Source organism: Lycium barbarum, chromosome 2, assembly GCF_019175385.1.
Source record: "Lycium barbarum isolate Lr01 chromosome 2, ASM1917538v2, whole genome shotgun sequence".
In the NCBI taxonomy this organism is placed as follows: Eukaryota; Viridiplantae; Streptophyta; class Magnoliopsida; order Solanales; family Solanaceae; genus Lycium; species Lycium barbarum.
The window spans coordinates 130,866,627-130,879,759 of NC_083338.1; the positions used below are offsets into that span (position 1 = coordinate 130,866,627).

The following is a 13,133-nucleotide window of genomic DNA, read 5'->3' on the forward strand; positions in this document are numbered from 1 at the left end:
AATTTGATTAATTTTTATAGTTAATTAAATTAGAAAACTTAATATTTTAAAATTAAAATCGAGATATTCAAGACTATACGATAAGTTCTATAAGTTGCAAATCTTTCTAATGTCAAACACATAATTGATTGCACTTGAATACTAAAGAAACAAATCTTGTAGATGGAGGATGAGAACGTTTGGGAATTAGACTTATTACAAAGCCAGGAAATTAACTTCATCTTTGTCCAGTGTCAAGACCAAATTCATTTTTCTCCATCAAGAGATATAAATTAACAATTCTATATATATATAAAAGAAAAAGGAAGGGAGACGAGATGAAGGGAGACGAGTTGCCAACTGCTCCATCAGAGAAGCCTGATTTGGAGAAGGACGGAGAGGGTACGACGGCGGCTCGGAAGCTAGAATACCTTGTGACGGCGCCACCAGAGCCTACTTTGGCTGATATTGTTCGAGGTAACCGTATCCAAAAGAAAGGTTTGCAACTTGATTTTTTATCTCCTATAGTTAAGGATGGAAAGAAGATTGTCAAATTGAACCCGGTTAAAGTAAATGCGCAATGTGAGAAATGGAGTTCTGCTTTGATAGGGTATGTGGTAGGGGGTAACCCAAGTTTTAAGGAGATGCTCAAATTTGTTTATGGCGTTTGGAGGGGAGTGGATACCCTAAAGGTATTCTTTCATGATGAAGGATACTTCATATTTAAATTTGACGACGAAGAGGATAGGGACCTAATACTGCATAGTGGGCCTTATACATTCAACAACAGCCCTCTAATTCTGAAACACTGGGAACCAGACTTCTAGATTCGAAAGGAATTATTTAGGGTAATCCCACTCTGGGTTATTTTTCCAGGTCTGCCAATCTAGTACTAGGATGGGGAGAACCTAGGGAGGATAGCCAGTTCCTTAGGCAAGCCTGTTTGCACTGATAAACTTACTGCTAAGAAAGAAAGGGTGTCCTATGCCAGAGTACTTATTGAAATGGATATTGCTCAACCTCTGCCCGATGTGTTGCTAATAGCGAGACCTGATGGGAGCATTAGAGAATAAGAAATTGACTATGAGTAGGAACCTACTTTTTGCCAAGAATGCAATAAGTTTGGGCACTTGAATGGTGAATGCATGAAGGAGGCAGCACAAGAGGTACAAGGGCCTAAAGCAAAGAAAAAACAGAAGAAGAGAAGGCCAGCAAAAGCTGTTCAAACTCAGTGGCATCCTAAAAGTGACAATGAGGGAGAACAAGGGGCTAAAGAACCTAGGGTGATGGCAAGCAAACCAGCTGAGGTTAGCCAAGTTGAGGCTAGTCCTGAATTGGTAACTATTCCGAATGGAGAAGGTGGCTCTTCAATGGTAGCAAGTGCAGGTGCTAGGGGTAGAGGGAAGATGGTAGCATACCAAGAGCTCTCTTCTGAGATGTTTCCAGCCTTGCCTACTTATAGATCATTGAATATTAATGAAGGTAAAAGTAGGAAACCTGGCCGAGGGATGCCACAAGCACCTGCCGAGATAGGAAGAGGAATGCATGACCCTGGCCCAAAGAAGAAATGATCATTTGTTCTTGGATTATCAGAGGGCTTAATATGCTCTTCAAACTAAAAGAACTTAAAGCTTTTCTGCTAAAGAATAAAGTGAGCCTGTTGGCTTGTTTAGAGACTAGAGTAAAGATTAATAGTGCAAATAAAATTCAACAGAAGATGGGTGCTGAGTGGAATTTTGCTTCTAACTACACGTATGCTCCTAATGGGAGAATGTGGGTGGGGTGGAAACCAACTCTTGTTGTTGTGGTTGTCCTTACAGCTAGTAGTCAAATGATGCACTGTCAGGTGGTGGATAGAGGTTCAAACTTCTCTTGTGTCATCTCCTTTGTGTATGGGCTGAATACTATTGCTGAGAGGAAAAGATTATGGGACAAATTGAGATCCACCCATCAAAACATTGCAGGACCTTGGCTCATAATGGGTGACTTTAATACTTTATTATCAGCTGAAGATAGGCTTCATGGGGCACTAGTATATATTTCCGAGACTACAGACTTCCAGGAATGCATAGATGATTTGGGGTTGGGCCATATTACAAGGAGAGGCAGTCAGTACTCTTGGTGTAATAAAAGGGATGCCACTGATCAGGTATATAGCCACATTGATTGGGTGTTAGGGAATCCAGATTGGTTTCAGACCTATGGAACCATTGAAGCTGATTTTATGAACCTTGAATGCTCGGATCACTCCCCTATAATTTTGAATACACAGACAACTTTCCATAGAATCCAACAACCTTATAGACTGTTGACAGTTCTATTGGAACAGGAGATTACAAGCAGATTGTTACAAATACATGGGAACAAAATATCACAGGATGCTACATGTTTGCTATTTGGAGGAAGCTGAAATTGCTTGAGCAAAATACAAGGCATATATCCAGGAAATTTTCTAGTCTGGAAGGCAAATTATCCCATTTAAAAGCTCAGCTGAAGGATGTTCATGATAACCTAAACCTGGATCTGTTTAATGAATACTTGATTACTACTGAGAAGGACATCATATACCAGATACAGAAGTGGGATGCTATAAATGAAAGGGTGCTAAGACAAAGATCCAAGGCTGTCTGGATAGCAACTGGTGACTCAAATATGAAGTTTTTTCATGTGCATTTAAAGGCCAGGCAATCCAGGAACAGAGTGTCTAACATATACAATGATCAAGGCCAGAAGTTGACTGACCCTGTTCAGATACAACATGAATTTGTTAATTTTTTCAGCACTTGCTGGGGGATTCTAATTCAGAAATGCCATGTCTTGATGTGACTATAGCCAGAGATGGTCCGTGCCTTAGTCTAGAGAAACAACAAGAACTACTGGCCCCTGTTACAAAACAGGAAGTAGTACAAGCTTTAGAGAGCATGCTAAATGATAAGCCACCAGGCATAGATGGATACCCTGTGGAGTTCTTCAAAGAATTTTGGCCTATCCTTGGGGAGGATGTGATTGCTGCTACTCTCCAATTTTTCCAGAATGGCAAATTGTTGAAGGAGATTAACAATACTACTGTTACTCTGGTACCTAGGAGTGTTCAAATGAGACCGAGAAACCGATCCGAACCGGTAAACCGAGTCAAACCGACTTAATAAACCGAAAATCGGCTCGGTTTGGTTTGATTCAGTTTTGAATTTTCAAAAACTGATAACATTTGGTTTGGTTTGGTGTTAAACAAAAAAAGAACCGAGTCAAACCAAACCAAACCGATAAACATATACGTATTTAAAACATGTATATGTTTAGAAATCCAATACTAATTCAAATAATTAGAAAGTAAAGTTTGGTCAATTTGTGTGAATTGCAAGAACTCCACTAGGAATCAAATGGTCTATGGATTTCAAAATTCGTTCTTGTTCTGTCGCATTAAAGAACAAGTTATTAAATCTTGATCTTGTTACAAAATTCGCTCAGTTTCTAACTGAGCACTCCAGGTAGTGAATGACTACTTCTTTTGTGTCGAATTAGCTTCACTTGCCGTGTCCTTGTGTACCTTACTTGTATCAATTTCATTACATTATAAAATACGTCCTTAAAACTCACAAAAATCGCAAAAACCGAACCAAACTGATAAAACCGACAAAACCGAAACTGATAGAATTTATAGCATAATGGTTTGGTTTGGTTTTAACAAAAAACCGAGTCAAACCGGACCATGAACACCCCTACTGGTACCTAAAGTGTCAAACCCAACTTATGTAAAGGACTTTAGACCAATAACTTGTTATACTACCTTATACAAGCTCATTGCTAAAGTCCTGACAGGCAAACTCAAAACAGTGGTTGATGACCTAGTGTGACATTCACAATCTGCATTCATTGAGGGAAGAAATATTCTGGATAATGTTATTATAGCCCATGAGCTGATCAAAAGTTATTCCCAGAAGAATGTGTCTCCCAGATGTATGGTTAAGGTGGATATAAGAAAAACTTATGACTCTGTCGAGTGGAGTTTTCTTAGGATGGTGTTGCTAGAATTTATGATACCATACAAGTTGGTGAATTTGATAATGACTTGTGTTACTACTGTTAGGTATTCCTTACTCTTCAATGGGGGTCTAGCACCTGGATTTCAAGCTAAGAGAGGCCTAAGGCAAGGAGATCCCATGTCTCCTTACCTTTTTGTCCTCTCTATGGAATATTTACACAAATCCCTAAAGCAACTCAAGAAGGAACCAGGATTCAAATACCATCTAAGATGTGCCAAAATGCAATTGGTGCACATATGCTTTGCAGATGATCTGTGAAGCTTATGATGAGGGCTTTCAATCATTTCTCTGAGTTGTCTGGTTTACAAGCAAATGTTGATAAAAGCTCCCTATATGTAGTTGGGATCCCCAATGACCTGAGAGATCAACTATTATCTGATATGCGTTTCTCCATTGGAGTACTTCCATTCAGGTATTTAAGAGTCCCCCTATCTGCGAGGAAGCTCACAATTAGTCAGTGTTTACCTCTAGTGGACAAGATCATTGCAAGAATCAACTGTTGGACTTCAAAGTTTCTATCCTATGGGGGTAGGGTTCAACTCATTAAAAATATCCTGTTTGAGATACAGACTTATTGGGCACATGTGTTCTTATTGCCAAAGAAAATTCTTGCTCTAGTCACTAGTATCTGTAGAAATTTCCTGTATACCGGTAAAATGAATACTCCAGAAGAGCTTTAATATCATGGGATACTTTGTGCCAACCTCAATCAGCAGGTGGCCTGAATATTCTAAATTTTTACCTTTGGAATAAGGCTGCCATCTGCAAACTCCTATGGGCAGTGACTATGAAAAAAGATAAACTTTGGGTTAAATGGGTCCATACTTTCTATATCAAGAGGCAAGACTTAAACCAACTATCCTCCCCTAAACAAGCTAGTTGGGTAGTCAAAAAAATTATAGATGATAGACAGTGGTGGGATCCTAATGTCAACTGGCAGGCTAAGATCAAAAGTTTTGTGGTGGATGAGAGCTTCAGTATCAGAAAGGCTTATACTTCCTTGCTACCACAGTACCCAAAGGTGCAATGGAAAAAACCTTCTTTTAGCTAAGAGACTGATTCAAAGACACCATTTTGTGCTATGGCTTGCTTTGCACAATAGGTTGTCTACAGTCGATCGACTACAGAAATGGAATGTCCAATTTTCACTAGATTATGTGTTATGTATGTCCATTGCAGAGGAAACGCATGAGCATATTTTCTTTGAATGTCCATACTCAAGATGCATCTGGAAGACATTGCTAGCCTGGATGGGTGTACAAGACAAATATGGCCCTGAAGTGAGGAGGTCAGATGGTTGTCCTCACATAGTAGGACCAGTAGTGCAAAACCAGTAATCTTGGGGTTCTTATTTGTTGCAAGTGTGTATGCCATATGGAATGAAAGGAATAATAGGCGATTTCAGAAGATGGTGAAAGGGCCCCATGAAAGAGTGAAAGAGATCATCCTGCAGCTTCATATTGCAGGACAAAGACAGAGCAAATGGAATACCATACTGCAGAAACTCGATTGCTACCCCAGATAGAGGAGGACAGTGTGTGCTAGGGAAGAAATTGGGTTCCTGGACCCTTGACAACAAACATAGGAATAGATAGTATAGCAACAACTGTCCTTAAGAGTTATTTTGTTGGTTTATCTTTTTGAGATCTAGCTCTAGAGTCAAAATGAGCTAGTTGTACATAACTGTTACTTGGTTGAATGAAAAGTTTTCTCCTTTGACCAAAAAAAAAAAAAGGAAGGCAATGACTAACTAGACAAAGGACGATTGGATTCACATTGACCTTTAAACAAATTTAAATAAAATCTGGATAGGAAGTAAAACAGGCAAGTCTCAAAGATGGGGATGAGGTACTTTGGGAGTTTAATTAACTCGTTAACTACAAGGAGAAGAGATTAACTTCAACCAAAATTTCACTTTACCCCACCACCATCTCATATGGATTAACATACCAGTTGTATATACGAACAAAAGAGAAATGCAGTAATAAGCCAAACCAAGATTGGCTGATATTAAATTCAAAGGAGCTCAACCGCGTGATGCCTACTTGGCGCACTCGGATTGGCTGAACTGGACTCTGAAAGTTCTGTAAATAATGCTAAGCTATCGTTTGGCCATAGATTACCAAAAAAAAATTTGAAAAATCTTATTTGGCTGAAATTTTTCAAATTTTGAAAATGTGTTCGATCATAGTTTTTCAAAACATAAGCAACATGAAACATTACTTGTACCTACAAACATGAAACATGACTTCTAAAAACTATCAAGAGTATTCAACCATACCAAACAAACATACTTGTTAATTCCAAATTATGCAGAACCTTCACTGATGGTGTTCATTATTATTATCACAAATCATATCCTATATACATATAAGTATCACAAATCATATTCAATATACATATAACAACGGCTAATAACACAATTATTAGCTACTACATTCACTAAATTAAAATTATTTACAAAGATCCATCACATTAAGAAAAAAAACAACGATAGTAACTAAATGGGATCTTTTTTTATAAAGTACAAAAGTTTAGGATAAATTTTAAAAAGTCAATAGTTATATCTTGGGCTAAAAACAGATTTGGAGCGTATTTTGGGATTTGAAGATTTAGTTTTAAAATCTCCCAAAATTGCGAACTGATATTTTAAAAAACCTTCAGAAAAACTGCTCCCAAAATCTAGGTCAAACGGGAGCCGAGTGTTGGCCAAATTTTCCAGCGTTGAAAACATGGCTGAAATGCATTTAAAAAGTAACCAGATTTGTTAATCAGATGGTCAAAAGGATTTCAGTTGTAGCCAAAACTCTTTCAATTAAGGCCAAAACTTATACAATTAAATTAAATCCGAATACAAATTAAAATTCAGCCAATTTGGGATAAAATTGAGATAAATTAATTCTTCAATTAATTAATTGAGCTTCTTGATTTTAACAAAGTAAAATAATTATTTACAAACATGGATCAATTAAATCGTGAACAATAATTAACTTACTGACAATCTACTATGAAGCAAGAAAGTAGCAAATCTTGCAAAATTGAATACAAGTAGACTATAATTAAATATACATAGTTATCTCAACATGTTCACCAACTATATAAAGTGGTTATCACAACACAAGTTATGAACAAAAACATTTGACCATTCAAAATGGCACTCTCATATAACTTTGTCTCATTTCTTATAGTTTTTCCTAGGGGTGTACACATGGACTGGGTTGGTTCGAATTTTTTAAACACCAAATCAAACCAATTGCGCCGGGTTTTTAAATTTATACACCAAACCAAACCAATAAAATTCGGGTTTTCCAACCTCAGGTTTTTTCGGGTTATTCGGTTTTCTCGGATTTTTCGGGTTTTTTCCCGGAATAGTCTTGATACAAAACATATAACTTTTACTTCAAATATTTCTTTAGTCCTGGTAAGATACAACTACATAATTAAGGTGTTTCTTAAGAAAATAACACAAAATGTCATTGTATTAAAATATTCAACAAAAGATAATAAAATCGATTAAAATAAATATTGCTAATTAATAAGCCATAAAGAAAATGACCATAATCTAAAATAACTAAGTCATGCTAAAATAAGTACGGCTAATAAGTATTAATTACATGACAAAAAAAAAAAACTCAAGTTATGTATTTTTACTCTCTAAACCAATTATGCAAAACTAAAGAATAGATATCCAACATCATTATCATTCCTAGTGGTAAATTGAATTTCTTTGTTAGCATAAGTGTTGAGTTGGTTTTGATTTGGACTTTATTTGAATTACTAACATCCATAGGATATAAAACTTATTGACATTCAAAATTTAAGTTCAAGCTTGAATAATATGATAATAGATAAAAAAAAAATACAAAAAAATTTAAGAAATATTTATAAATTACATTACAAATAAATATTTTTATGTATAAAATATTTTAAAAATTGAAATACATGTAATGTCAGGTTGGTTTGGTTCGGTTTGACTATTTTTAGCTAAAATCAAACCAATTATGGTCGATTTTATTTTTTCAACACCAAACCAAGTCAAACCAAACCACTAGTTGGGTTTTTTTCTCGGTTTGACTCGGTTTGGTACGGTTTGTCGATTTGCTTTGTACACCTCTACCTTTTCCACTATCAATATCTTTCACGCTAATGAGTGTGAAAGACGATTGAATAAACAACGTCTGCTTGAAATTAACAGAGAAAAAAGGCTGCATGCTTATCCGCTTTAAAGGCGGATCCTTGATCCAAAGATGCAAATCTTGAAGACCTTATGACAATCTCAATAGACTTATCACAAAAGAACGCACAATTCGTGCTTAATCTTATTGAAAAGTTGATTAACTAGACGAAAGACCAAACTTCACGGATTGATACTCATGGTGTTTGAGGAATTATAGCGGGGCTATTGATAATCTTGAAACATTGCCAGGCTTATTGAAGTCTAAAGAGTATCGCGATTTGAGAGATCATGCTTCCTATGCTTTAAATGATTCTTTTAAGTGTGATGACGGTTTTGTAGGACCAATTGTAGAACCGCCCCAACTCAAAGATGCTATTGACCATGTTGAAATATTTATTGATATTATTTTGGTTATAGTTGACAAACTATTGAAAGGGTGATACATAGAAATTACAGATTTGTGCAACGCATGTAATCGACTTGAAATATGAAAATTATTTTATGTTTTCCTTTTCGAATTTAGTTCAAGCACTTACATTTATCTTAATAACGGTCATTAGACACTATGTCTAGTATTTTAAATTCGCTGAGAGAAAAGACTACTAATCTTCTTTCAGGCGAATGATCTATCTTTTCAAAAAAAAAAATGTGGAGATGGGCTCAGTATAAATGGGTTGGTTTCTATAGAAGAATGGCCACATTTCATGATAATTAGTACTATAAAAATTAGGAGGAAATGAGATTTTTTTAGCCTCTTACAATTTGTATATAAGAAAATGACTTTTTCAGATATTTTATGTATTTTTTCGGATCTCTTACGTATAAAAAATGAAGAACTCTTCCAAAAGGGTCATAAAATAAAAAAAATAAAAAAATGAAAAGGGCCAAATAGTCATTTCTCCCAAAAATTAGTTGGAATGCCAATGTCACTTTTTCCGTGGATGAAAATCCATTTCGAGCATACATTACTAGTTTGTAAGAGACCCTTCAAAAGTTAAATGACTTTGGGTGTGTTTTGTATGGAGGAAAATAAATATTTTTCAATTTTTTTTATGTTCAAGAAAATTAGAGAAAATGACTTTTCTAGTGAAAGTAGGTAAAACAAGTTCCGAAAATGATATTCCACAATAGATTGTGTCATCCCCACTCTTCAACACAGCTCATCTTCACCCCCACTTTCGTAGCCCCCATCCCCACCACCCCAGACTCCTGCCTCCATCCCCACCCTTATATTATATATAAATGCTTTTAATTTTTTTTTTTTACGTATCGAACACAGAAAAATGAGAAATCCACTTATTTTCTTGAAATACAATTTTCAAAACAACATTTTCCTTCCTACGAAACACATCCTTTATCTCAAAAAAATACATAAATAACTTTGCTAAACAATTTTATTAAGTTACATTGAATGACCATTTAAGAAATTAGCTCAAAAAACAGAGAATGGGTTATCTATTGGAGCGGGTCGGAAAATGAAAGGGAAAAGGACACAAATGGCCATCCGAGTGAAACTATGACACCCGGTGGCTAGAATCTTAAAGGTCATTTTTTAGCCTTTTCAAAATAATTCAATTTTCTATCAATTTTTCAACTAATTCCATCATATGTATATAAGCTGTATAGAAAGTGTATCATATACATATACAACAGTGATACATATTTTATACAACAATGATTATATTGTGTATGTATAGAAAAAATGTATAATTAGTAAGTATACATTAATTATATATTTATTAAACAGGAATTATACGTTGATTATACACAAAATATACAACAATGATATATTTTCTATACATATACTTTAGGGATACATATTATATATGATAATGATACATTTTCTATACGTGTGATACATTTTTTCTAAACATATACAGTAGTGATACACATTCTATACACCAATTATTATACTGCATATGTATAGAATATGTATCACTACTGTATATGTATTTTTTGAAGGCTCATAATTTTTTCATTGATCTTTGATGGCGACTAAAGTCGCCACAAATAGTCCTGTTCTCTTTGCAGCGAATCTTTAGCGACGACTCTTGTGGCAACTGAAATTGCCACAAAAGGTCTTTTTTTTTTTTTTTTTTTTTTTTGCAATGAATGGGCTGAGCGGCTACCACCTGGTATTAATTTGGGCCGAAGGGCCACCTTGCAGTATTAGGCCCAAAATGGAGCCTATTTCGGCCTTTTTTTTGCTGGCCTTTTAATGTCCTTTTCCCTAAGTGAAATAGCTAAATAGTGTGGCTTCGGGTTTCCATTCTCCCGGACAATACCATATACAATATGGCAGTTACAGGAACAATATAAGAGGATTTAATCTAAAGATTGTAAATGATCCCTAAAAGCAAGTAAGTTACTAATGCTTTACTTTTACCTGGATCTACAATTAATTTACAAGATAGACAACGAAAAAAAGCTGATAAAATCAATATAATATGATTGGACTTCTTGGCATTCTAAGCCAAAAAGGCAATACTATGATCAAAACACATATCATATCTCTTCTAGTATTGTTATGTCTTCCTTCCGTCCGTTTTAATTTGTCCGTTATATTAAAAATAAATATTCATTTTTATTTGTTTGATTTGGAAATTTGAAGAAATTACTAGTAGCTGCACAACTTTTAAAGCATGTTTAATTAATTATTCTTATTGTTAATTATTAAATTGGAAACTTGAAAGAATTGTTAGTGGCTGCACAACTATTAAAATATGTTTGATTGATTTCATCTATTTAGATGATTTCTAATAATTAGGTATGGAATTATTATTGCTTCCTTAAGGAGTGTGTAAAAAAAAACATGGACAAATAAAAATGGACAAGAGAGTATAAAGAAAGAAAAAGAAAAGGACATGCTACTACTTCATATTAACAAGGAAAGGAAAAGATCAGACCAACAAAATAAAAAATAAAGCACGCTACTTCTTTTATTAATACTTACTTACTAATCATGTTTTAAATTTTACATAAATGCTTCAGAACTGGCCATCTACTTGGTGATTGAAATCATAAGGAACAATGGAAGCACAATAATCAACAGCATGGTTCATAGTTGAAGTACTTGGCAGTGAAGAGCCATTTAACATACTCAATTCGTCAGCCCTCATATTTACTTTTTTCTTCAATTCTTCCAATGCAGTTTGAAATTCTTCAAGTTCTTCAATCCCCATATCATTAGTACGTTCATTCCACCAAAATCCTCCATTATTATTACCATTCACTATCTTCGATTCATCGATAACCTCTTTCTTCCTCTTCTCCGCCTCTAATTCTCTACATATCTGAGAATAGTATTCGTTGTTCTGTTGCACAAAGTTGGATTGATGATCAACGGCGAGTGGTGACGATGATGTTGATTTTCCTGAGAGGTACCTGTTGAAAAAAATAATTCGAAGTTATAGGAAACGAAAGTTAGTTAAGATTTGATATTTAATTTCATGTCAAGTTAGCATTTATAGTTAAGTTTATACACTACTAAAAAAAAATTTATTTTCCCACTGAAAATGTTCAGTGAATATTTCCTACGGAATGTCATTGGAAAAAAACTAAAAGTAGCATTTTCACAAGAAAAAAATTAGGAAGTTTCCTTGTGTTTCAATGGAAAAATCATGTTTTAGAATAAATTTCCCATTGAATGTCAGTGGAAAAAATCTCTATTTCTAGTAGTGATATAGGAATATGTTTTCCTGTTTTGAGTTAAAGTAAGTTTCATACTAGTATAAATAGAAGTGCTACTAGATTTTTTCATTGTGGAGAACATTTAAAGATTTATTAGGTTATAAATAAAATATTTTCCTTCAGTACCTGTCGATAATGGCGTCAGCGTTGGGATGACCGAAGGCGAATAAACGTTGTCGTTTTAATGACTGAACGATGATAGCGATTTCTGCACCGCTTAAGATGCAAAGTTCGCTAGCTTTCTTGAAAAGACCCAAACGGCGTTTGGAAAAAGTAACGTGCCTACTGTTTTGGTTTGCTATTGGCTTGATTGCTATTTTCCTCCGCCCTTGAGTTTTCTTGACGGTAACGGCAGTGGAGTTGACGGTGTTAGTGTTCTTGGTATTATTAGTGTTCATGGTGGGAGAGAATTATTTATGGCTTTGTAAATTGAGGAGTTGTTGATTTATAATTTATAGATAGAGTACAATGTGTAAATCAAAGATTTGTTACATTCAAGAATCGGAAAAGATTTTATTTACTCGTTTTACTTGTAGTTGTAAGACGGAATTGGGTTTTAAATTTGGAAACTATTTATAGGAGTAAGAATTAGGAATTGCTTTTCCTTAATAGGAAAGGGAAGAATAATTGGGGAACTTCCTATAATTTTGGTTACTGATTGGAAAACTAGAATCTCTAATAGGAAAAAGCACAAGAAAATATATGTGTATGTAATTGCGTGGCAAGCCTCGGATTTTTTCATAAGCATATTCTGTTTTTCAATTACACCAAAAAAAAAAAAAAAAACACACATTTACGAGGAACAAGACTAGCGGTTGGAAGGGATCTAGTAACTCAGTTGGTTGGCTACTTGAACTCACGTGGCCGACAGAGGGGAAGACGTGGCGCACCCATTCCCGCCAAAATAAGGAGGTTGGGATAGGTCGTCCGGGCGGTCAGATGCATGACTCATTCACTTCCCGTTACTCCGATAGATCGTTGGTCCGGGAAGCATGGGGCTATCTGTATACGGTAAAAAACCGGATACGGGTCAATCCGGGGTAACTATGGATCGGAGAAAGAAAAGGGGCGAGAGTTCGTACGGGGACATCACCTTTCCGGATAAGCACTTTGATCAAGGCTGAGTGGAAGGGCCATCTGACCCGGTCTCTAAGCCACCGAGGGTTCGGGATCTCTTCCCGGTGTCTCATCACCATTGGTCCGGTCTCCGTGAGTCCGTTGGTTCGATGTGACCGTTGCTAGGA

General features: G+C 35.4%; 2 protein-coding genes across 2 annotated transcripts; one reads left to right on the forward strand and one right to left on the reverse strand.

Annotated features, from left to right (window-relative positions):
• Positions 1-1,546: 1,546 nt before the first annotated feature.
• Positions 1,547-4,280, forward strand: LOC132628914 (uncharacterized). Its single transcript, XM_060344664.1, has 5 exons — positions 1,547-2,128; positions 2,284-2,646; positions 2,760-3,056; positions 3,406-3,467; positions 4,067-4,280. Exons 1-5 carry the CDS (start codon positions 1,547-1,549, stop codon positions 4,278-4,280), a joined length of 1,518 nt encoding a protein of 505 aa, XP_060200647.1.
• A 6,623-nt stretch (positions 4,281-10,903) lies between these two features.
• Positions 10,904-12,857, reverse strand: LOC132622331 (agamous-like MADS-box protein AGL62). The gene is made up of 2 exons (XM_060336925.1): positions 12,016-12,857; positions 10,904-11,583 (listed from the first exon to the last, which is right to left on the reverse strand). Exons 1-2 carry the CDS (start codon positions 12,285-12,287, stop codon positions 11,187-11,189), a joined length of 669 nt encoding a protein of 222 aa, XP_060192908.1. The 5' UTR covers positions 12,288-12,857; the 3' UTR covers positions 10,904-11,186.
• Positions 12,858-13,133: the final 276 nt, after the last annotated feature.